Consider the following 25,739-nt stretch of genomic DNA (forward strand, 5'->3'; position numbering starts at 1 on the left):
AGCACCAGAATCCTCCGAAACATAAGCAGTGTTCATCTTCGTGTTTTTGTGTTTATAAATCATTACTGCTGCCTCTTTCATAAAGGTGACTGGCTGCTAGATAAAAAGAAAATTCAAAAGCAAATTGTGAAAAAGTTTCAGACTTGCACCCACAAAAATTAAGATGATGAAAACCAATACAATTATGTAAAAAAAAAAAAGATGCAATCGGTGAAAGAGAGACAATAAACCTTTGAATAGAACATTTAAAAAGGGATAAATAAGATAATGGTTCATGTTTTTAAAGGCCATTAAACATCCTACAGTCAAGTTAAGAAGGTAAGTTTTAAGTTTTCGTTTAAAAATGACCTTTTTTTGTTTCTATAAATATTTGTGCATCCATCACTTTTCACACGTGTGAGGTCGATTTAATCGATTTAATATTTAATCGATTTAATGTTTAATCGATTTAATGTTTAATCGATTTAATGTTTAATCGATTTGCCTCCCGTGACGAGCAATCAATTAATCAGACGAACAGTGATCGGGGACAGTGGGACAACCGTGAACTGAACTACACAACTTTTATGGTTTTACTTTGAAAGAGCAGAACACCGGAACTGGTGCCGCAAGAGCTTGTGGGTAACGGAGCTAGTTCCCGAGCCGAGCTAAGCTAAGCTACGCTAAGCTACCAGTGTTTCGTCAGTCCGTCGCATGTAGAAGTGGTGAACTGGTGGCTAACAGCTCAGACACGGAGCGACACGTGTTTCATGAACTGGAACATGTCAGCGTGACTTCGTTTTGAATGGAGTCGCGTTAAAGATGACGCGCGAAGCCCCAGAGAACTACATACCCATCATGCACCGCGCCGAGCAGGTCAACGCGTCACCGTGAATTTAAACAGCTAACGCACCGGACGCAGACCGTCTTTAACAGCCGCGGGGACACCGACAGGCTCCGGTAGTTCACCCGGCCCACGCTTGCTGTTTGTATAAGCTTGTTATGTGGTCTCCGACCCGGTCCGTGAGCGGTTCGTCGGTCCACGCGGTTCTGTGTTGCTATGACTTGGCCGTTTTTTGTCAGTTAGCACTGCTATGCTAGCTCAGCTAGCCCGATGCTAGCTGCTCCGGGTCCTGGTCTCGTGCTGTGACTCGGTCGACCTCGTTTCAGGTCTTCAGGTCTTCAGGTCCTCTGAACATGAAGTAACTCCCCGCCGTCTTACCGCGGGACGCTGTGTTTTCTGTGCTACCTGAGTACGACGTATCGGACCGGCGGCCTCTCGGGAGGAGACCATGACGCTCGCTCCGAAAGAGCTGTCCAACCTGCTGAGCATCATCTCGGAGGAGGCGAGCACCAACACCTTCGAGAGCCTGTCCACGCACTTCCACCACTACTTCGGGAAAGCGGAACATTTCAGGGTGGGCTCGGTGCTGGTCATGCTCCTCCAGCAGCCGGACCTGCTGCCCAGCTCCCCGCAGCGGCTCACCGCCCTCTACCTGCTGTGGGAGATGTACCGCACCGAGCCGCTGGCCGCCAACCCGTTCGCCGCCGTGTTCGCTCACCTGCTGAACCCGGCCGGACCGGCCGGACCGGCCGGGGAGGAGCCGGAGAAGGTGCTGTCCGGTGGGTCTGCGTGGACACGACACACGTGTCTCACTTCTGTGTCATTATGTCTCCGAGAGGAGAAGAACCGCGACCTGAGACGAGTCGTTGATTAGGACAGAGACAAACCCCAGTCAGGCTGTTTTCAGAGATTAAATGTCTCCAGTCGGTACCGGCCTCCTCCTGACTCCTGACCCTCCTCCTGACTCCTGACCCTCCTCCTGACTCCTGACCCTCCTCCTGACTCTCCTCCTGACTCCTGACCCTCCTCCTGACTCTCCTCCTGACTCCTAACCCTCCTCCTGACTCTCCTCCTGACTCCTGACCCTCCTCCTGACTCCTGACTCTCCTGACCCTCCTCCTGACTCTCCTCCTGACCCTCCTCCTGACTCTCCTCCTGACCCTCCTCCTGACTCTCCTGACCCTCCTCCTGACTCTCCTCCTGACTCCTGACCCTCCTCCTGACTCTCCTCCTGACTCCTGACCCTCCTCCTGACCCTCCTCCTGACTCTCCTCCTGACCCTCCTCCTGACCCTCCTCCTGACTCTCCTCCTGACTCCTGACCCTCCTCCTGACTCTCCTCCTGACTCCTGACCCTCCTCCTGACTCTCCTCCTGACTCCTGACCCTCCTCCTGACCCTCCTCCTGACCCTCCCTCCTGACCCTCTCCTGACCCTCCCTCCTGACCCTCCTCCTGACCCTCCTCCTGACTCTCCTCCTGACCCTCCTCCTGACTCTCCTCCTGACTCCTGACCCTCCTCCTGACTCTCCTCCTGACTCCTGACCCTCCTCCTGACCCTCCTCCTGACCCTCCTCCTGACTCTCCTGACCCTCCTCCTGACTCTCCTCCTGACTCTCCTCCTGACTCTCCTCCTGACCCTCCTCCTGACTCCTGACCCTCCTCCTGACTCCTGACCCCCTCCTCCTGACCCTCCTCCTGACCCTCCTCCTGACTCCTGACCCTCCTCCTGACCCGCAGCAGGCTGACTGACCTCAGGCTGTTTTCAGATAGAAAACCTGATTTGGATTTTACTTTGGTATCTGAAACTATTTTTATTCCTTACAACAGAGAATTGTATAAAAGCAAACGACGACAAGTGAACTCGTTATAAACTAAAATAATGTAAGACACCACCATGTCATGAGATGATGTCAAGTCTCATCACAATATTGGTAAATCAGGATGAATGATTTCAGCCTTCTGAAATACTTCATACAAAAACATGAGTTTTACACTTTTTAATTTGAAACTGTCCAGCTGAGTGTTTATGTGAACTGTGTCACAGATAAGAGACACAATTTATTTAAACCAGCAAAAGGATCTTTTCAGTGAAACCACCTCCGTCATGCAGCTGTAGTTGGACCGAGTTTTAAGACGTTTTGTTTGTACGACAACCTGATTCATCGTTTGCGCCGAGTCTCGATGAAACGACCAAAATCAGCGCTCTCGTATCATTTAACTAAAGTACAGAAAATGTGACTACCGTGTTAAAACCTTGACCTCGGTGAGGCCGAATAAATACAGCGTGTCCACTATGATCGCCCATCAACTCTCCCAACAGGCTTCCTGCCTCCCATCACCCAGCCGGAGAAGTTCTTCCTGTCCCAGCTGATGTTGGCGCCGCCCAGGGACCTCTTCAAGAAGACGCCCAGACAGGTGTCCTGCATGGACGTCGGCAACATGCCCCAGTCCATAGACATCAGCGGGCTGCAGCTGGCCTTGGCAGGTCAGTGTACACATTAACACCAGCTGAAGATAGCAGCTGGTCACGAGTTTCAACTGTTGGCATGTTTGATGTTGTGTTTTGTTTTTGTGTGTGTTTCATTTGTAGTAGGACTTTGTTACAAATATAAGAAAATCTCTTCTGATGGAAATCAGGTTTGAAAAAGTGGGCGTTGTCTAATTTGAGGACAAGACAATGATACGTATGATGGAAAGAGAACTACTGTCGTCTTCAGAGACGGTTTTATTATGCACTGTTGATATAATGTTGAGTGAAGGGCTCCAGACTTCCAGTTCACACCGGTACCAACACGTCATTCACCACCTGACATGATTTAAGCTGAATGTGTAGCAAACAAAGCTCCGATCATTGACTGATGTCCAGAACAGTCGAGAAACAGCGCTCGGCAAAAGTGAAGGTTTTGGGGAGTTTGTTTTTCTTTCAGAGAATAATTTCTGTTGTGAATTTAGTGAATCTCCAGCTGTGTGTTGAGTTCAGCACACAGCTGAGTAACAGGGCAGATTCATGTCCATCTTTTCTGGGTCTGTATCATTTGATTAATTGCAGATCTGTAATCAATTATATCAACTCTGCTGGAGTCCATCTTCCATATTGTGTCCCTGATCTTAAACAAAGTATAAAAGACTTAATTTTCTGATTTACATTGAGCTCATTGCTTTAAAGTTGTGCTGCTTTTCTGTGCTTCACTTAACGGGCACACAGAAAACGAAGCATAAGGTCATATTATTCATCACAAAACTACCGTAAAGCCCCAAAATCAGTCATTTTCTGTTACAGTGCATCAGACGACCAAATGCTTTAATCGGTTGATTCTTCATTGTATAAAATACCATGAAGATAAAATCGGTTTTTTAAAGGTGCAGGTGTGTTCCTGTTGCCTGCAGAAGGGTTAGGTCGATGCAGAGTGGTGAAAGACCTCAGAGGATGTTTAACTTAACTGTTGCTGTGCAGACTTACTCATGTATTGGATTTAATCTGTCATTACGTTTACCGAGACGGATATCCACGAAGAATCAGACGATCAGAGTTCTCCAACAGTTCAGTCGGATGACTAAATCACATCTGATCCCAACTTGATCAAAGTTTCTTCAGTTCAACACTGATTTACTGATTTACAGTGAGGATTATTAGTTTGCGCTGTAATAATAAATGCTGGAATCGGAGCAAATAGGAACACTTGTGGTCTGTACACGCGTGTTCAAATGAATGCGAGTCTTCCCGTGCAGCAGTGTGGATTAAATTACACTTTGTGTTTCTCCTGCTTTGTTTTTTTCTTTTGAATTCTTTTGTGTGTGTTTGTGGTGCAGAGCGTCAGTCAGAGCTGCCCACCCAGAGCAAGGCCAGCTTCCCCAGCATCCTGAACGACCCGGATCCAGACTCATCCAATTCAGGATTCGACAGCTCCGTGGCCAATCAGATCACAGAGTCTCTGGTCACCGGGCCGCGCCCTCCACTGGAGAGTGAGTGTTGAGTTCAATTTGAAGAAGGGGTTTTCAGTGTTCACCGGCGCAGGAGGTTTCCCAGAAGACAAAGAAACTTCAGAGGAGCTCAGTTTGACAACTATTTTGAAAAGAGAGAGAACGTATGCAAATGAGGCGAAAGGAAATTGAACAAAACCAGTTTCATGGTGTTTTAACGATCAAACACTCAGCAGCACTCAGTCCACTGTAGGGAACTGCTGTCTGTCTTTATTCCTCCATGACATCCTCATCAAACATCAGTAAATACAGTCAAACGCTGCTGTCATTTCTACACTTCTGTAGAACATGTTTACTCGTGCTGCAGTTACTACGCTGTCCACATGCAGCAGGCACACTTGTTTTAAATATTGTTTAGTGCTGCAGTACATAACATTTGTTTTGTGTTTCTAAATGAGGTTCTGTTGTCAGAGTACAGTTTTTCTAAAAGACCGAAGAGGTCACTCCTGACAGTTTCAGTCTGAAATGATTTTGTGTACGACGATGCATGTTTCTACATTCTGCTACTGCAGCATTACTTTTTCCGTCTTTGTCTTTGGTTGCTTCGATGTAAACTGCTGATTAGAAACCGAAATACATGTAAACATGGCAAAGAAATCAGCTGCAGGAAGTAAGGTATCTCCAACCAGCCCACAGTACCACAGTTACTGATTCTTGTGCACTTAAAAAGAGGACATTTAAGCCCAATCTCTTCATGCTCACGGCACAGAGTGAATCTCAACCCATTCTGCTCTGCAAGTGTGTGGAAGTGGTGTCAGAGATCAGAGAACCTGCTCTTCCTTCCCCGTGAACTTCTAAACCATGAACGTTCATACGTGTTGTACTTTTCCAAAGATACTTGATTCAGTGAATCAATCCGAGCTTCACCTCTCCGTGATGTCCTGTGATTAGAACTCACCGCTGTTCACATCCTGACAAAATGGTGCCGAGTCTGTGAATGTGAGGACACCTTTTGGTGGACACGTTGCCACGGTTGCCAAGATGGCCAGCGGACGAGTGAAATCCACCACCTGCGGCTAAACTCAAATCTACCACGCCCCGGGTGTGTTTGTAAACCGGGTGATGACCTCGCAAAGTAAAACCAGCCGGTTTCATCCTCAGGTCACTTCCGCCCCGAGTTCATCCGGCCGCCGCCGCCTCTTCACGTGTGCGAGGACGAGCTGGCGTGGCTGAACCCCACCGAGCCGGACCACGGCGTCCAGTGGGATCGCTCCATGTGTGTGAAGAACAGCACCGGCGTGGAGATCAAACGCATCATGTCCAAGGCCTTCAAGAGCCCGCTGTCGGCCCAGCAGCAGTCCCAGGTGGGTTCACCGATACAGAAGGAAACGCCTCAAATGATTATCGGTCGCTGCGAGTCTGTTTCCGACATGTTTGTCAGAGTCTGGATCGTTCTGTCTTCCTCCTGACCCTCGCCTTGTTCCGTGTGAGCAGCTGCTGGCGGAGCTGGAGAAGGACCCGAAGCTGGTGTACCACATCGGCCTGTCCCCGGCAAAGCTGCCCGACCTGGTGGAGAACAACCCGCTGGTGGCCATCGAGATGCTGCTGAAGCTGATGCAGAGCAGCCAGATCACCGAGTATTTCTCAGTGCTGGTCAACATGGACATGTCGCTGCACTCCATGGAGGTCGTCAACAGGTCGGTTTGGACTCAGTTTATCAGCTCCGCAGGCTGAAACTGTCACGTTACTACTGCTGCGCTCAGAATGACATGCTGACGAACAAAGTGCTCTCGTAGGTTGGGACTCTTTCTTGTGTCGTGCAGAAATGTTCAACTCTATCTTTAACTTTAACGTCAATCCACCACGTGCACAAGATATACAGAGAGATGGAAATATTGTTTCTCAAGTCCCACTGTGTGCAAAATCAGAAGATAAAACGAGAAAAGTCTGTTTTTGACAGGGTGGTGTTGTTTCAAATCACACGCTGACGGAGTGAGAACACATCACCCTCCAAAATATCTGCAGCTTTAATTATTATCAAATGATCTTTTTGCCCTGTTTAACACACTCAATAAACACAATGACGGCTTCTGTCCAGCAGCAGTAGTGAAAAATAACACGTTGGTGTTCAACATCTGCAGCTTCCTCAGATCTCTTATTTTGAAAATGCTTCTTGTCGGTGGCCCCGCCCCTTTCCTCTACGTAGCCAAGATGGCGACCGTTTAGAGTGTCCAGCGTTTCACACTTTAATTTTGGCATCTGATTTAGTTTTAATCATTTGATGAAAGTTAATACGTTTTACTTTAGTGTGTTCAACAACAACTAAAGACATTTTACTTCAGCTTTTGTTGATTTAGTTGTCCTTCTTGTTTATTCTGGAGCTTTGTGGAAAAGTGGCGTGTTACTTGAGACTCTGCAGTAAAATGACAGACCGACTGTCCTCAGTTAAACTTCTCATCATCTCCACTTTCTCTCTCTGTCGACGCTCCGAATCATTGAGAAGCTGAGATTCTGCCGACTCGACCGAATGCTTAACTAACGTGAACACGGCGCTGGAGGAAGAATAAGATCCTTCAACGTGACGGATGTCTGACCGAGCGGAACAGAAAAGTCGTTCACTAAACGTCAGCGTGCTGCCGGCAGGTTTCCAGTTGGTCTCGGCTGTTTAGTTGTCGCTTCTCGTTTTAATTGTCTGCAGATTGTAGATGAATTTAGTCCATAGAATCGGATTCTTTATGTGACGTAACGTTTCTGACGGACAGATCACTGAGTACCAGATGTTTGTTCGTGCAACGGGTGAAAGAGAAAGTTGGCTCTTTGTTCCTGATCAGACTGCAGAGTCACTTCACAACTCTGAACATCCACTTGTCTTTTAAATCCCCGTTTAGTTTGTTCATGAAAACCACCTTGCTTCAGATGTCATGTGATGGAGCTATTGATGAACCATAATTGGACAGTTTTGAAGTGTAATCGTAGCTGCAGCTTGGACCTCCGTCTCCACCAGCATCGTTAGACTGCAGCTCATATTTGCTATTTGAAGCTGTCGTTCCTCTCCCTCCTCAGACTGACCACAGCGGTGGACCTGCCTCCAGAGTTCATCCACCTCTACATCTCCAACTGTATCTCCACCTGTGAGCAGATCAAAGACAAGTACATGCAGGTACGGTGAGAATTATTCAGCATTATTTATACTTCAAAATGCACATAAGGAGGAGGAGATACTTTTTTTTTAGTGTAACTTGCTGATGAGCTGATTTATAAAAAGAATCCAGACTGGGTTCAGATCACTGACCGGAGCTGCCTTCACCGCACTTTGTTTACTGTGGAGGATGTAGTTCGTGTTGAAGTCTCGGGATACTAACAACACGCCGGTTCTTCCCTCCAGAACCGTCTGGTCCGTCTGGTCTGCGTCTTCCTCCAGTCGCTGATCCGGAACAAGATCATCAACGTGCAGGACCTCTTCATCGAGGTTCAGGCCTTCTGCATCGAGTTCAGCCGCATCCGCGAAGCCGCCGGCCTCTTCCGCCTCCTCAAGACGCTGGACACGGGAGAAAACCCCGCCGAGGCCAAACCTGCTAAATAACGCTCCTCTCAGAGACGCTGCACCGCCAGGACCAGTTATTACTACTACTAATAAGAATAAGAATACTTTTAGGAGCAGGGAAAGGGACGCGGTTTGGGTCACCTGAAACGCTCGTCGTGTGTTCACAGAGCTGAAACTGCTGCAGCTCTCCGACTGGAGGAAACCTTGAACTGATGTGGTGGTTTTTCCTTCAGACTTCAGTCTTTCCCCGTCTGCAGTTCAGCTCCGCTTCTTTCTCCTCTTCCCCACCAGCACGCTTCCCTTTGGAAGTTCAACTTTGTGACTTTTCTTTAATTAAACAGATCGTTTCAGTCCTTCAGGTTGTTTTTGTTTGTATATTTTATTAATTACTTTTTCCAGGTTGAGCATCTTCCACGTTCCTTCAGCTAACAGCTGCTCAGACTCTGGAGCTCATGAGCGCCCCCCGCTGGCTGCTGCGGGGAAACCAGTCAGCGTGCTTCATCACAGCACCGAGCTGCTGTGGTAGGTTCCTCAAATCTGTTGTACATGCGTACAGAGCTCATCTTCTGGGACGGTCGGAGGACACTCGAGCTGTTAGAGGAGTATTTTTGAATATAGATGTTTACATTGAATCTGCTCTCATGTCTGTTCACTAAATGTGAAGCTACGGACACGTTTAACGCTAAAGTAACAAACTCCACTGATGCTGCACTTGTGTCATACCTGAGTTAATAACTTGTAAAGTGAATCAACCCGTTTTCTAAAGAAAGCTCTGATATCTTTGTCTTGGTGCGAACACTTTCTGAAGTGCTGCAGAAGTCCACAGACATGGCCGTCTCCCGGCAACCTGTCTGTCCTTTAAGGATGAACATGTGACTCTGTTTATGAAACAAGCCTGATGTTTTCAGCCTTGTGTGTCCAACCTTACTGAACTGTTGTCATAGTTTCAAGTCTCAGGATGTCCGTCTGGAAACACACGACACTTTCACTTCACTTATCCATGTGTTTGAACACACACACACACACACTCACACACTCACACACACACATCTACACAATAGTCTAAATTAAAAGACTCATTAATAATCTATGACCTGAACCATCCCGTTTGATTGTGGATGAACAATGTGAGCATAGCGGCGTCACCCAGTGGACTTTGTTACTTTTAAGAAAAAGCCAGGCTAACAGTTTCCCCCTGACTCCAGTCTTTATGCTAAGCTAAGCTAACCAGCTGCTGGCTGTCAGCCTCATATATCTAGACGGGTATGAAAAGGTGTCGATGTGAACGTGTGACTGCAGCTACAAGTCAAAGAGACATTTTATACAAACCAGTAACACCAACATTTAATACAAAAATGTGTTTATTTGGTAGAAACTTTGTGATGTGAGTTGTGTTTGTAAGACCGAGCCGGTGAGGCTGCAGCGCTGCCCTGAGACACAATAAACAAGAACTAACAATGCAGCAAACAGGAGACTGACTCATTAACATGTTCAAGAAAAGTCAAACAGTGACGAGCGGCTGTGATCAAAGTCGTCAGAGTAACCGTCAGAATTAAATGTGAAGTGAAGTGAAAGCAGCTGATGTTGACAGATCTGTCGCCTGTTGGGAGCTTTCATGTCATTACACTGAAAGTTTATTTGATCCCTTAACTGTTTAAAGCTACACGGCTGAGCTGCTTCCTCCTCCTCCTCCTCCTCCTCCTCATCACATTGAGGGTTCTTCGGGTCACTGCTGGGACGTTGTGCAGCACGTCCTCGTCTTCAGGCTCTCTTCATGCCGCGTGCCATGAGGCAGGCGAACACCGTCATCACCATCTTGGGTTTGACCTCCACCAGGTCCTCCGGCAGCGCGTACACCCGCGCGCCGATCTTCCTCGCCATGGAGATGGCGTACCTGATGACATCAGCGAGAACAGGTGAATAACAAAACAAGGAATTTTGTTTCTGATCAAACCGAGTTGAACTTCACTTGAATTCAAGAACTTCCAACGGTACTTCAGGACTGAACTCAACTTTGATCAATTTTCTGTGGATGCAAATCATTGTGGACAAGAAGTTTTCTGAGATGTAAAAACCATGACGACGAGCTCCGAGGCCGAAGATGAGGTGAAGCAGTTTGTTTTTGCCGTCATGTGTACGTACTTTGCGTTATTGAGTTTCTCCTCCTCAACCAGGTCTTCTGTCTTCAGCAGGTCGTACCTGATCGATCCGGGCTGGATGGCATCGATCAGGTCCAGAACCGGCATGCTGCTGCTGATGGAGCCATCCTACACAAACAAACAAACAAACAAACAGACAGACAGACATTAACACAGTATTCATCTTGAGCTGTTGTTTGCGGTCACATATGTGATAGAACCCATGAATTCATGCAGTAAATGTGTTGCTCATCACTAATAGTAACTCCCGACAGCGGTCACTGAAGGAACGTTAGCGTGAACACGGTTTGCAGACTTTAATCACGTCTGGCAGAAACACAATAAGACGAGTCGTGTGTGCGCGTCACCTTAAAGCTGGAGATGGTGGATTTTCCAGCCTGTGTGAGTGTCCCGTTGACCCACGTCACGATGGTGTCATCGATCACTTTCTGCCCGTCGCCCAGGTCCTCCAGGATGTTCAGGGTGTACCTGAGGGACACAGCATGACCCCCCCCCACCTTTAAACACCTCTCTTAAACAGACCAGGCTCACCTGTGCTGCTGAAGGGCCTTTTAATACAACAATAAAACAGGATCATACGAGCATCCTGGTTACCGATCACTGCAGAGGTTCCATGTCTTCTTCATCTAAACAACCAAACTCCATTCAAATATCTGCTAATTTAACATCCGTTTCCATGAACACTGATTATCCGTGTTGATTGATTTTCTGATCATAAAATCAGAGCATGCCACATGAAGTTACACCAAACTCCATTCAATTATCAGTCGATTTTAAGACACGCATCTCGATACATATTTTTAGATCGATGGGCGGCTGTCGCTGTGGAAACTATCCAAAACACCAAACTCCTATTGAAGGAACTTCTTCTGTTTAAGTATTTTCACCTGATAGTCAATCAGTTATTGGGACGTGGTGAAGCAGGAAACTGATGTTTGACTCAAACGCCTCCTGCAGCACAATTCACCGTCACAACAATCATCTCTTGACAGGCATCATTACAAACACAAACATTTTACTACCAACAGTACTGCTGCAGACAAGACACGATTAGAAATTCAACTTACGACCCTTTTTAATAACCTCTCTTTATATCTTTATGTCTTTTTATTTGAGGGAGCTGAATTGAATTTATTTTGAAAAGACGTTTTAACTCCTGCAGAAACCTCGAACCTGCTGTGAATCCAGTCGGACTCCAAAACCTTCTGACCGTTCGACACTGAAGAGACGGTGTTCCTTTAAATGATGTTGTATGATGAGTTATGGGACAGATGTAATGCAGCTCTGTTACCTCCTCATGAGCTGCCACAGCAGAGCGAGGGTGAGGGTTCGATTCCCCGCGTTCAGGTCCTGACCCGCGATGCCGACCAAAGAGAACTTGGCCTCCTTCTTGCCCAACTCCACGGCGTAGTTACAGTTCTCCAGCTGCAACACAAACACGGGTCACAGCCGAGCTCGTCAGTTACTGAGGAGTTTACTGAGCAACGACCACTGAAGCATCAAGTCAAGACTCCTAAATAACTGTGAAACAGATGAATAGATACTTCATGATTATTTCCTCGGGTTGAGTATCAATAACTCCTTGTATGGTAACTCAGGATCTGCTGGCTAGTTTCTGATGGTACTTTACCTCAGGGACATGAGAAGGGGAAGTGATGGTCAGACAATCAGGAAGTAGCTACTAACTTCAGTAATGAGTGCCTTTACGTGAGGAAGTCCAAAAAAGTGACCAATGAGCGGTGACTCGTTACAGACTGGTGGCTGATGAGCAGATTATTCACAGTTCATCTGGACAATTTGTGAAGATAGTTATTTTAATTCCAGTCCCACTGGACCGATTCTGATTGGTTCCTGAGTTGCTCCTCACATTAATGTGTAAAGAGTTGACAGTAAGACAAAAGATGATCTGCTCCAAACCTCATGGTCTGACTGGTCATCAAGCTGCAGAGCTGTGAACAGTCATCAGTAATAAACCTGTAATTAATGGATTGATTCATGTCAGCTGGTCTTGTTTCATAGATTCATTATGAGTCATTATTAAGAAGATCTGTTGGGCTCCAGAGGTTTCTTAAGTTCTTCTGATCCATCAGCAAAAGTGCAGTTATTTTGCTTCAGTGGAAATAAAAACCACCTTTTTCTTCATCAGTATTAACGTCTGTCTTCATCTGTGAAGTGTCAGACGGAGCTCTGATTGGCTGTCGTACCTTCTTCATGTTGCTGCCCAGTCGGGGGTACGGAGGCTTGTTTACTTTGTCCCAGTCCACTGGTACCTTGATCTTCTCGTACAACTGGAAGATCACGAGGGCGTCGTCAATGTCTCTGTAACACACACACACACACACACACACACACACACACACACACACACACACACACACACACACACACACACACACGTTATGTAGATGTACGGTACATGAGGATAAATAAAGGCTGAAGAAGAAGCAGAGCGGCGAGCCATCTTACGCGTAGAGGTGGTTGACACGAGGGTTGACCCCCAGCGAGTTCATCCAGTTCCTGAAGGTGCGCTCCTCCCTGGTTTCACCTGCAGACGAACATCAGAGATCCCAGATTCAAACCCGAGACCGTCACAGTGACATTCACAAGTCAGAGAAGCAGCGAGAAGGAAAGCTACCTTCGATGGAGCTCCAGTCGATGTCCTGGTTCTCGGGTTTCTTCAGAGCCGGGTACTTGTTGAACAGATTGGCCACGAACGCCAAGTTGAGCTTGGGGTTGCCGCGGACGACGTCCGTTGGCATGACGAACTGTTTGCATCCGAGGCGGTCGGCCTGCTCCAGCATGCACTCGGCCCGCTTCAGGTCGTCTTTCTCCTGCGGAGCGGGACGAGAAGCGCGTCAGAAGCCTGACCTCAGTTTATATGAAGGAACTTCATCAACTGTCCTTTTATACACGTTGTTCAGCAAGCTGTAGATAAGTCAGACTTATTTTGAATTTTCTTTTTAAAAGCTGCTACTTTCAAAAATACTTGTTGAAATGAATCACCCTGCAAAAAAGTCATTTGAAAATATTTGACTAAATCATGTATTTCTTTTAGTGTGTTGCTGCTATTCTTTGTTTGATGTGACGGTGAAATGAACATCTTCAGATTTGGAGCACTTTGTATCATATGTTTGGAAAGTTAAATTATATTCCATTATTATGAGATTGTTGTTCGGGAGTTGTTGTTGTTTTCACGCTTTTCTGACAATTTATTGACCAAAATAATTAAGAGATATAAGAAACTGTGCAGATCAATGTAATGCAATAATGTTAGTTTCAACCCTTCTTCATCGGTGTATGAATAATACGTTTGATTAAATCACAATCACAGATAACATAAACTCTTGTTATATTCATGTATGCAGCTTTACAGTAACATCCAGCTCTATTTATATCTAACACTCTATTCTCACTCAAATACCAGTTCAATCATCAGTAGTGTTTGCAGCCGGCTCCAATGACTGATGACATCATTAAAGGAATAGTTACACAAACACATTTTCCACGACTGATCTTCAACTGTGAGTGTCTCACCCTGATTCCGGACATGTCGACGGCGATGGGGGGGGTTCCCTCCTCGTCTCCTTTGGGTGCCACCTGGTTCAGGAGGTTGTAGTACGCTTTGGAGTCCTGCACAAAACCGTTTGGACAGTTCTACTCAGCACAGACAGCTTTACACTGGAGTCGTACAAGAGTGACGTTGATACGATGGGCGTTAAACGTCCATCTTACCAGGAGTCACGACTCAGACCGGTCACCATCTTAAAGTTAGAATTTTCCCTCATTTTCTACCAAAATAGTTGACTAGAAAAACCGACAGGAAAATGGCGAGCGAGGAGGGGGCGGGGCTAAATATGGGAAAACAGCATGTGCACGTTTTCATGTGAACAATATTCATCAGTAATTGGCATCGTGGATGGAAACAGCAATCATTTGCTTTTTGTTTCAAATTTGAGGGACATCTGGATTTAGAATCAGAGTATAAGTCTGAGACGCAGAGCTGACGACACAAAGTCCACATTCAGGAGCCGTTTCATGTTTGTCATTGAAGACAAACATCAGATGACGGAGCGGTTTCACCCTCGTCTGGGATCACCTTGATGTCGGAGCTGAAGTTGTTGACCTTCCCGCAGCCGGCCTCCTCCAGGTGATAGTTGGCCCAACGCAGCAGCAGCTCCTCAGGAGACAGCTTCATCAGATCCTCCAGACTCTCTCCATCACGCAGCAGCGCCACCAGAGCTGCACACACACACACACACAAAATAATATTATTATTATTGTTATTGTTATTATTGTTATTATTATTATGATTATGATGATGATTATCCTGTATCATATGTTAACAATGATGGGGGTGCAGTGACTCCTGGATTCTGCTGCTTGTCACTGTTAATGATCTTTGGAGGTGTTTGGAGCAGCTGCTTCACAATGTTTAGTCTCCGTGTTCAACTAAGATAACCAGCTTCAGATTAACAAAACAGACATGACGGCAGAAATAAACCAAGTTATTAACTTTCCAAAAAAAGATGAACTTTTCCTTGAAATTGTGTTCTCATTTTTAGTTTTTAAGCTGTCGTGTTTGATTGTATGGTGTTCCTAATATTCTGTCCCATGACCCGCGTAAATAGGGATTCAAAAATATAGTTTCAAACACAGGAGATTCTAAGGTGAACACACACACACACACACACACGCACACACGCACACACACACACGCACACACACACACACACACACACACACACACACACCTTCGTTCCTGCTGAGCTCGATGTCGGCGAACAGTCCGATCTTGATGACCTGCCACAGCAGACCCAGGACCAGGTGCTGCCGGCCCTCCTTCAGGTCCTCAGCGCCGATGTTCACCACGTGGCAGCCGATGGCCGACGCAGAGTTCAGAGCCAGGTTCAGGTTCTCCTGTTGGACCGAGCAGCACCTTTCACACACTCAGGCCGACTACAGACTACAGGTCCGTATGCATCGGACCGGGATCGCTCCCTGTCTCACCTGGATGGTGAAGGGCGTGAGCTTCTTCTTGTTGATGGTTCTCTCGTCGATGGTGTCGGGGACGGACAGGTTGATCATTTTACTGACAGGACGGAGAAAGCGGCAGTTCAGAGCAGTTTCAACGTGAAGCAGACCATAATCCTCCTCATCCTCTGATGACGTCCTCATCATCATCATCATCAGGTCGACATGATCTTACCCTGACTTACGTCTGCAGAACTACAGACACTATCCTCTGATAGCTGCTTCATGTCAGCCGCACTGTTCAAGGTGGTGGAAGCCTTAACTTAACTTGGAGAGGTCCGAAGCTGTCATGGTTCCCCAGCTCTACCCTCTGCTCCTTATGATGGGATGGCAGCGGTAGTGCAGCCTCAGGTGGGAACCAGCAGGACTTACACTTATAATGTTGAATAATAACTGAGCTTACTAATTAGTCCGATAAAAGGGTCGTCACAATAATGTTGTAATTATGTTGTTTTATTGAAAGTGACGTCTCAGCGCTATTTAAATGTTTAAATCTTCAGTCCGTCATGAATCGGTAAGACCTGTCTGTCTGTCCGTCCATCTGTCTGTCCGTCCATCTGTCTGCCCGTCTGTCTGTCTATCTGTCCGTCTGTCCATCTGTCCGTCTGTCCACTATGTCGGTTAAGTTTAGTAAATATTTATTGCACAGGATCCTGAGTGGTTTTAAAACGTCTGATCAAGCTTTTCTTCTGGAAAACAAGACATTTCCCAAATGTCCTTTGAATGGTAGGTCTGTGGAGTGACGCCGGTCACCGTAACGGGATCAGGCAGGAACTTACCAGAGGACGATGCCGTCTCCCATGCCGGTGAACAGGTCGTTGGTGTTTGGATCCATCGGCAGGACGTGTTTACAGTCGGCATCCTTCTCCAGAGCTTTATTGATCCAGTTGACGAAGGCCACCTTCTCCTCCTCTGCGGGTCACAGAGCAGCCGAACCATCAGACAAATCGGAGCTTCAGCTTCTAATCCGATGAACTGCTTTCTCTCCCTCAATGGTTTTCATTCTCGTTTCTTTTCCACACAGTTGAAGTCTCAATCACAGACACACACAACACAACATCACATCTTCACAATGTGGTTGTTCTGTTACGTCATTTTCTTGAAATGTACATTTGATCTGAGTATCAACCTGATCAGTTCTCTTATTGAACAGATTCTTTTATAGCTCAGTTGGTCAGAATTAAAGGAACCAGACTGCAGGTTTAAAAACTCTCCACATGGTTCTGATATTATTTTATACAACAAGTAGCTCCGATCCAGAGATCTGATTGGTCGACTGATCATTTGGAAAGTCCTCAAAGCAGCAACAGCACATGGTCATCACTACAACAACATCGCTCCACCTTCTCAATGGCAATATGTAATTGGAATTGATTTTCATATAATATGGAATATAATCTTGTTTTAACTTGTTATAGTTTATAAACTCAGGTCTCTTTTGGTCCTTTTTGGTCGCTCCGAGCACCCGTACCGTAACACATGTATGATTACATGTATGATTACATGTTGATTACATGTATGATTACATGTATGACTACATGTTGATTACATGTTGATTACATGTTAATTACATGTTTTACTTGGTTGGTAACAATATTACACTCGAGGGTGTCCTTTAACGTTATTATTGGCACAACAGTGATGCGACATCTGTGTAATCTAATAGTAACCATGCAAACACACATTAGTGTTGTGTGTGTGTGTGTGTGTGTGTGTGTGTGTGTGTGTGTGTGTGTGTGTGTGTGTGTGTGTGTGTGTGTGTGTGTGTGTGTGTGTGTGTGTGTGTGTGTGTGTGTGTGTGTGTGTGTGTGTGTACAGACCTGAGTAGGAGTGCTGTGTGCCCGACTGCTCTGAGGTTCCCGCCACGTTGCAGATGCCCTCCTTCTTGTTGATGGCCTTCCTGAAGGTCTTGGCCACCTCAGAGCTCTTCAGTCCGTGGACGATCTGCAGGCGGTTAATAAAGCGTCTCCTCAACTCCTCTGTCTTTTGTTTAATATATTTATGAAGGACACGTAAAGAAAAACGCTGTATATGCCGGCCTGACCTTTGACCTGCACACTTACCTGAGTGAAGTCGTTGAAATCGAGCCTGTCGCTTTTCTTGGTCAGCTCCAGGACGATCTCTCGGATCTTGTAGCCGGGCAGCGGCAGGCTGGCGGCCCTGAAGAGGTCGTTCAGCTCGTCTTTGCTGATGAAGCCGTTGTTGTCCACATCTGGGAGAGGACGGAGGGGTCAGAGGTCACAGACAAGTGACAGAAAGTGTGACTTGGATATCAAGTTTCCTACTTTACTGAACGTCACAGTCAAAATGCTGCTGAAGGTGATTAAACAGAGAATTACACTTTGCTTGTTTTTCTTCTTTCCTGTTGAGGCTCATGAAACCTGAACACTGACAAGCAGTGAGACGTGTCAGACACTGGGCCTCAATCAGGAACCAATCACATTCACAGATTTGTTGTAAAGTGACAGGTTTGACAGAGGACGTTTAAGTTATGTAGCATTCACCAGTTTTCCAAAACGATGTCTTTTCATGGGACAAACACATCTGAATCTGAGTTTCAGTAGTTGTTGAGGAAAGTTCGGCTTCAGGATCTTTACACAGATGTGTGGTGAACATCGTCCGGTGCACCAACTGCACCGTACGTTATTCTGACATTACATCCTCTGACTGCCACTGTTTGAATGTCAGACATCCTCTGCTGCTCCGATGGCACGTCGTGGACAGCCGGATTCATTTGTTTCTGATTGTTTTGGCACCTTTACGACGACTGAGAGAGCTACAGTGACTTTGTTTCTGTTGAGAATGAAGCCTTATGTAACCATTTGTGGTCATCAATTATTGTATTAATCCCAGAAATAAAGCCATTAAAATGTTCTCACTCCCACAAATTCTATATCTATCTTAAAATATACATATATATATATGTGCGATGCGTCCCGTTGGCTTGGGAACGGCCGTAATGAAGCCTCGAATTCGGATATTGGTCGGCGCCATCTTGCTTGTTCGGAGCAGTTTGGAGCAGGAAGTGACCATATTTGGACGAGCGGTGGATCTGACTCGATCTGATTGGAATCCCCACAACACCATGTCCCTACTGATAGTCGTAACTTAACTGGAGTACAGGCCTGTCAATCAAACAGACACGCCCCCAGAAACTATACTTTTGAGCCTTATTTTCTAATGAATGAGGGATTATATTCAGATGGACCTCCAGAAAACTAATAAGAAGGAGCGACTTTAGCTAACAACACCGAAATGACGTGGAAAACATTTATTGACTTGGAATACCCTGAGAAAAGTTGAATGGGCGGGAGTCTATGGAGCCGGAGGTTTTTTGGAGTCAACCTCTAGTGGCACTCGGTGGTATTACAGCTGAAGACACTTCTGCACCGGGCTAATTTTTCAGTCAATGGGCTCCAAAAGGCTTCGATTTAACTTCTCTAATCAAATACAGTCAATAAATCATTTCCACAAATGAAATTACTGCTTCAAAATGAGTATTTTTGTTTTCTGTTGGTGGTTCAGTCAGGGTTCTGCTAAAGGTGGGCGGGGCGTAGTGTCCTCAGGTTACCAATCAGATCGAGTCAGATTTATCGCTTCCTTCCTGCGCAGCTCGACCAAATATGGTCAGCGACCGAAAAGTCTAACATGACCTCATTACAGCAGTTCACCAACTAACAGGTGACATCACTGTTGGTCGCCGCTTGTATAAAACCAGGATATGACAAACAGTAAACATTTTCTGTTCAGGACATTTAGAAGAACTCACTCAGACATTTTGTTGTTTGTGTGTTGTGTTGTTTTTTTTACGAGAAAGTGTCTCATCTCTAAAGGACAACTTCTAACTGACGAGCTGACAGTAGTTTTTGGAGAAGGCCAGATGTTTTTAGATGTGAAGTTCGCTGGTCCTTCCTGTTTTAAAAACCACAAGAGGAAGTGACGGTAATGGTGTGAACCCTCACCAATCTTGGCGAAAGCTTCTCTGAGCTCCTCCAGCTCCTCAGGAGAGATCGGCGGGGCGGCCATCTTGGAAACCTGAAACTGACACAGAGGAACACAACATCCTTAAATGAAAATGTCCGAGCCTGGGCAGCCGTGTTCACGAGGGCAGAAAAAGGAGGAACTTTGAGGTGCTATCTCCTGATTTTCTATTGTGTTGCAAACCGCTCACAGTTCTCACTTCTGCCAGCCTCCAACTTCCTGCTTCTGCTGCACTTCCTGCTGACAGCGAAGGCTTCTTTGTGATCAGATTGTAATCATATCTGAGCACCTGCTGGTAACCTGGAACTGGCAAAAGGACTCTGATTCTTTACCTAAAAGGGACATACTGGTTGTTGTTGTTTTCCCGGCATCTTTACAAGGTTTCTAGTTCCATAAACATCATCTTGCTCTGACTCTCTGTGTCGCTGTAATCTTTTCCTGCGTCTGAGAACCTTTAAAAACAGTTAAAAACGTTGTTATTCAGGCTTTTGGTTCGCCTGTCTGGACAGCTTCTTTTGTTGATTACCCTTTACTGGCTTATCTCTCCACTAATGGCGTTTGTCTGTTGCTATTGTGATTTGAACTGTTCAAAATCATGTTGTTTGTGGGCTGTTTTATGAATTTGAAGCACTTTGTGATTTTATATCTGCCAAAGTGCGATACAAATAAACGTTACTGACTTTGGAGGGACTCCGTCCTTCTTACCAGTGTTTCCACTGAATGAGGTTGAAGGCAGACTGTGTTAAAAGAGTTTCCGCTCAGTGGTACCTTCTGAAGGTTTCAGGAACATTTAGGATTTGTGCTTCGCAGTGCAGAATATATAATTAGTTGTGTACTAGTTGTCAACATTTTACAACCACCATTCTTGCAAACCTGCAACTGCAAACAAGTTTATTTGGTTCTTGCTTTTTGTCCTTTCGACACAACAACATGATGCTCTTTTGGTTTTTCAACAAAGATTTTGAATCTTTGAATATAATGTAATGATTTGCATAGAGCAGGTCCACTATAAACCTCGCGATTGTTGATTTTTGCAGACCGCAGTGGAAACGCAGATGAATTTAGTTCAGTCCCTGGAACTCCAACTTCTGGAGTTTAACGCCACCCCTCAGCTCAACTGTGTCTGAAACAACTTCCAGGAACTAAACAACAGTAGTGAGATGTCACTTCCTTTTCTCGTTCCTTACGTAAAATGACAGCGTCTGTATTAGGTCGGTTCATGTTCAAGCACTAAATGTGATCAAAATACAGCAGTGGACAACGCTAGCAACCCACCGAACAACCTCAGACACAAAGGCTACAGCAGTTTGAACGAGTCACGTGATGTCAGTGAGGTTGACCTCAGCTTTGGGAACTTTGACCAAGAGGAACACGGAGTACTGACATTGTCACAAAATATAAAATTACACAAATGCCTCCTTTAACAGAGTTCCTCCAGTTTAGCTTTTCACCCCGACAACACCCTCAGAATCACAACTGATGCAGCAAATCGAACATCCAACAGAGTAAGTTTGTTATTTATTTTTGTTTATTGTTTATTCATTTGCGTTGTTGATTTGTAGCTGCAGTTGATTCATGTGGGTCTTCTCTTCACGTCTTAGTTCTATTATTTGTGTCCATAATGAAATGAAAAAAAGGGGGTGGTTTGGCAGACAGTTGTTTTATTATAAGACTTATTTATCGACATTAATTTTTATTTTAAAATGCTGTATTGCTCTACATAATGGGAATGATCACATTCACTTGTTGTATAATGAATTTAATTGCAGTGTTAACTTTTTTTTTCAAACCAAGAAGAAAAAGCTGCAGATGAGGAAGAGTGCAGCAGTTGTGAGAAGTAAGTGATCACATGACACGCAGGAGATTTTATTTCGGTGTGCTGATTCACTCCGAGTGCATTTGCAGGTCCTTTTTTGGCAGTTAAATGTGAAAATCCACACACACACACACACACACACACACACACACACACACACACACACACACACACACACACACACACACACACACACACACACACACACACACACACACACACACACACACACACACACACACACACACACACTTTGAACCGCAGAAGGGACGACTGACTTCAGGGTGTAAAGTATGAGTGACATCACTTCCTGCACTGCACTTGCCTTGTTTAAATGAAGTGGTGGAAACAAATGCACATTCAAATGAAACATGAAGGTATATGTCTGCTGGTGTCGCTGCTCTGATCTCTGTAATGAAAGTTGCATCTCTAATGTGAGAATTTCACTGCATATGTGAAGGAAAATGTGGCTACGACGTGTTCTGAAAAAACACGTACAAATCCCAACCACAAATCTCCCCTGAAGTTCAACTTGAAAGCCAACAAACACAGGACTCAGGATGTGAAGCTCTGCTGTCAAAGCACACACTGACCACGACAAGAGCACGACACGGTCTTTACTGAACTGAGTCCAGATAGCAATTATTCAAAATGAATTATTTCAGGACATTTTCATTTGGTAAATCCAGTTAGTAACACATCAAAAGCAATAACAACATCATATATAACATTTCTAGTAGAAAAGAAAGGAGGTCTTTACTTCGTCTACTCTCTGATCTACCAGTGACTCACAGTCCAACACAGGAAGGTCAAAGTATCGGACCTTACAGTACTCCTATGAACAAATTATAATACAACCCATTTAACAGGAAGAAACCTCCGACAGAACCAGGCTCAGAAGTGCCTCGTCCGATTGGGGTGAGTGGAGAGCAGAGAGAGAAAAGGACAGCATAGATACATAAGTAGCCAGTTATTCTCCCGTCAAACACTAATTGTTTAATGGGCCGACTGAGATGTAAACTGAACGAGAACTACCTTTTAATTGTACTTATATATTTATCAGGCCTTTTTAGACAGCACCATACAACAATCAGACACACCCATCAAACAAAAGTAAAAAAAAAAACAGCTGACTGTGTGGAGGTGTAAAGAACAGTGGAAGGTACGAACCACAGAACAGTATTAAAGACGCTTAGATGACCTAGTTTAGAAACCTCTGCTGTGAACACGGCCGACAGCACTGTCACACGTCTCTGCAGGATCTTTTCAGTTTGTTTCTACTTGAACTTGTGCAGCTGTTCTCACAGAACCACAGCAGAACATCTGGCAGGCTGAGAGGACGGAGGAGCTGGTTTATAAACTCAGTTTCCTCTTTGTTTTAGCTTCGCCTACTTTTTTTTTGTCAAACAAAACACTTTTACATTTTTGCCTTCCTGACAATTCACACGCAAAAACAACAACACAAGGGTTTCTTGTTATTCTATTAATACTGTGTTGGAGGGTTGTAAATAGAGCAATTTGTTTCTAATTATTGTTAGAAATTTAAGGGTATCTAATAATTTTATTGGATATTTGTTGCCTTTGTCTTTTACGTCTGAAGTCGATGAAAGACAGTTGTCCCTGCAGCAGCCAGAAGATCAGAAGCAGAAATGAAACTGAGCTCAGCTAAACTAGACCCCTGAACATTTAATATTAATTACTCATAATCTCTCTATGAGCTAATTGTAGACTCAGACTGACATTTAAAGTGGAAGATGTGAGTCACACCTAACGATCCTACATCCCGCCCACCAGTAGCCATAACCTGATTCCACCACAGACCTGTCAATCAAACAGACACCTCTTTTTAAGACTTATTCTCTAATTAATGACGGGATTATTTTCAGATGGACCGCCAGAAAACGAATAAGATGCAACTACAAAACCATACGAACACATGGAAATTATGAGAGAAGTTAAATAGTCGATGGAGCAGAAGAACCTCTAGTGGCACCCGGCGGTATCGCAGTTTAAGGCACTTCCACATCGGCCTCGTTTTTCAGATCCAGAAGCTATGTCCACTTTTACATACAGACTATGGTCTGACCACGTCTGGAGGGGAACTCCTTTACCTCTCACATTAATTAACTTGAGCCCTCAGATGTATCTTGTGACCCTTTGGAGGGGCCCGACCCTTAAGTTGTGAACCACTGTGGCACACTAGCTAACAATAACGTAGTTAAAACAGCAAAGTGATGCTGTAGGCTTGATGACTCAGGATTAATTTATTGATTTTGATTTTATAGACTTTATTAATCCCCGAGGGGAAATGTCTTCACTACAGCAGGGGGGCTCTCAGGGGGGAGATGCTGCAGCAGGCTGCCACTAGCGCGGCGCCAGGTAACCTGACCTGAGATGCATGTTTTTGGATGATGGGAGGAAGCCGGAGAACCCGGAGAGAACCCACGCAAGCACAGGGAGAACATGCAAACTCCGCCCAGAAAGGCCCAGGACCGGATTTGAACCCGGAACCTTTTTTGCTGTGAGGTGACAGTGCTAACCACTGCACCACCGTGACGCCCCAAATAATAAAAATAATAATAACATCATCCATAATAATAAAGTATTTTTATTCCATTAATCTGACACTATATGTGTACTTTTACTTAAGGGGGATTTTAATGCAGTGAAGTATTTGGACATTGTGCGACTAGTACTTTTACTTGAGTAAAAGGATCTGAATACCTCACCTCCTCGCTGAGCCACCCAGTGGTGAAACAATCAGAAGGAAATTAATGGAGGCAATTTGGCTGGATTTAAGAAAAAAATGCAAAACATTTGTTGCTTTTTTCTGCTTTATATCTTCTTCTTTCTTCTTTTTTTTTTTTTAATCTCCTGGAACACTAATTTGACCCCTGCAATGGCGGTGAGGTTGATAGAGAAATCCTGACTTTACCAGCAACCAAAACATTTAATTGAATGTGCAGAAAATCCAGAATTCCTGTACATTTCCACCTATGACAGCTGTGTGTAGATGAACAGGAGACAGTGACTTTAAAACCTGCAGAAGATGAGCTAATCTCATGCAGAGCTCCAGTCGAAGCTAAAAACAACGGGACACATGATGCACACATGACGGTTTGATGGATTAAAGTGAGCGAGGTTCCAGTTTCCTCATCGCTGCACACGGATCTGATGTTTTCATTCGAGGAACAGTTAAGTCACAAGATTCATGTACATCATAATTTATTCACTGAGCCTGTTCTCTAACCACACACACACTTTTCCACTTCACATGACAGGAAACGCTTTTCAATTTTTGGACTTATCTTTTTCAATTTCGACCATTTCTGTTTTAATGCACAAATTTGAGAACACTCGTTTGTCCATTCGTCTGCAAGTCCGCAATTTTAAAATAGTCCATTACAAACAGAAGTAAAGAATTTACTGCGTTAAATGTGCAGTTTATGGCATCACGTTTCATGTGATTATATGTGAGAATGTGCAGTATCTCCCTCTGAAATGCAGCGGAGTAGAAGTACAGTGGCAGAAACGGGAAATACTTGAGTAAAGTACAAGTAACTTTACTTAAGTGTTGTACCACAAACTGTACAAGGAAACAGAGCTGTCTCGGAGCAGCGCGGCCTCCGATGGTCTTCCACCTGAGGATTTGCTGAACGTCATCATCATGCTTCACACATGCTTGAGTTTCATCAACTGTACCCGCCACGGTTCCTCCTCAACCTCCCCAACACCAAGCTTTAATCCTGAATCCAGCACCGAGCTGACGTTTCTGCCTCTGGATTTTTTTTGTTGCAGTTAAAATGAAGCTAACCGCAAACTTCCTTTCCAGCTCACTGCAGTGGTTTAACTGCTTCCTCCTCTCCCCTGTAGGCCTCGCTCTGCTTCGAACCGCTCTTCTTATTTATTTATACACGACAGCTTTTAACTGATTCAAGTCAAACATGCACATACAGCGTAAAGCCAGAAAAGTTCTTTTTTTAGTTTTGTTGTTGTTTTATTAGTCTGGACTTATTTTGTGTGAGCAGAGCAGCACGAATGAGCTGCAGTGAAGAAATTTCGGGTTTTGGATTATGAAAATGTAGACTGTGCAATAACATATGCAATACCAAGCGATTACAAAGACAGTAAGACACCTGATCTTCCTCTCTTTGTCTTTCCAGCTGTCCACTTTAACACAAAGAATAATAAATAAAACCGAAGTCCCTCTCATCCTGCAGGGATGCCTTCAGGAATCACCTGAGGCCATCCGGTCTTTCTTTACCTGAGAGATGTGCTGAGGAGGCTGCTGGTCTCTGGGCGTGGAGGGTTACTTGTCCGTCCTCGGTTGGTCCGTCTGGCTGCTTTGCTGCTCACTGCTTGACAGGCACCGCTCTGAGTCGGCACCGAAAGCAGGGCGACAACGCATCTATTCAAATCTACGAGGAAGGAAGTGACATGCAACACTTCAGAAACAGGAATGAA

At 45.1% G+C, this 25,739-nt stretch overlaps 2 protein-coding genes across 2 annotated transcripts; one reads left to right on the forward strand and one right to left on the reverse strand.

Annotated features, from left to right (window-relative positions):
* The first annotated feature begins 777 nt into the window (after positions 1 to 777).
* cnot11 (CCR4-NOT transcription complex, subunit 11) lies at positions 778 to 8,643 on the forward strand. The gene is made up of 7 exons (XM_069720113.1): positions 778 to 1,602; positions 3,144 to 3,308; positions 4,634 to 4,786; positions 5,906 to 6,108; positions 6,239 to 6,441; positions 7,808 to 7,904; positions 8,130 to 8,643. The coding sequence occupies exons 1-7, from the start codon at positions 1,272 to 1,274 to the stop codon at positions 8,325 to 8,327; spliced, it is 1,350 nt and encodes a 449-aa protein (XP_069576214.1). The 5' UTR covers positions 778 to 1,271; the 3' UTR covers positions 8,328 to 8,643.
* Positions 8,644 to 9,631: 988 nt separating this feature from the next.
* lcp1 (lymphocyte cytosolic protein 1 (L-plastin)) lies at positions 9,632 to 25,675 on the reverse strand. Its single transcript, XM_069720110.1, has 16 exons — positions 25,540 to 25,675; positions 19,441 to 19,519; positions 17,542 to 17,690; positions 17,299 to 17,422; positions 16,258 to 16,390; positions 15,455 to 15,536; positions 15,199 to 15,364; positions 14,544 to 14,686; positions 13,982 to 14,077; positions 13,083 to 13,278; positions 12,914 to 12,992; positions 12,652 to 12,766; positions 11,739 to 11,872; positions 10,795 to 10,915; positions 10,431 to 10,555; positions 9,632 to 10,182 (listed from the first exon to the last, which is right to left on the reverse strand). Exons 2-16 carry the CDS (start codon positions 19,502 to 19,504, stop codon positions 10,050 to 10,052), a joined length of 1,860 nt encoding a protein of 619 aa, XP_069576211.1. The 5' UTR covers positions 19,505 to 19,519; positions 25,540 to 25,675; the 3' UTR covers positions 9,632 to 10,049.
* Positions 25,676 to 25,739: the final 64 nt, after the last annotated feature.

Source organism: Brachyistius frenatus, unplaced genomic scaffold (assembly GCF_029030835.1).
Source record: "Brachyistius frenatus isolate BFR_SWC_R1_liver_20210118 unplaced genomic scaffold, ASM2903083v1 Contig_232, whole genome shotgun sequence".
Taxonomy (NCBI): domain Eukaryota; kingdom Metazoa; phylum Chordata; class Actinopteri; family Embiotocidae; genus Brachyistius; species Brachyistius frenatus.

Bases quoted from the DNA above. Each gene is read 5' to 3' on its own strand.
- lcp1 (XM_069720110.1), bottom strand. From the start codon at position 19,504: ATGGCCGCCCCGCCGATCTCTCCTGAGGAGCTGGAGGAGCTCAGAGAA. The intron at 12,993-13,082 runs GTAGCTTTCCTT...GTTCGTCTGCAG, and splicing joins CGACTGGAGCTCCATCGAAG to GTGAAACCAGGGAGGAGCGC. The intron at 11,873-12,651 runs GTACGACAGCCA...TTTGTGTTGCAG, and splicing joins TGGGCAGCAACATGAAGAAG to CTGGAGAACTGTAACTACGC.
- cnot11 (XM_069720113.1), top strand. From the start codon at position 1,272: ATGACGCTCGCTCCGAAAGAGCTGTCCAACCTGCTGAGCATCATCTCG. The intron at 6,109-6,238 runs GTGGGTTCACCG...CCGTGTGAGCAG, and splicing joins CGGCCCAGCAGCAGTCCCAG to CTGCTGGCGGAGCTGGAGAA. The intron at 6,442-7,807 runs GTCGGTTTGGAC...CTCCCTCCTCAG, and splicing joins TCCATGGAGGTCGTCAACAG to ACTGACCACAGCGGTGGACC.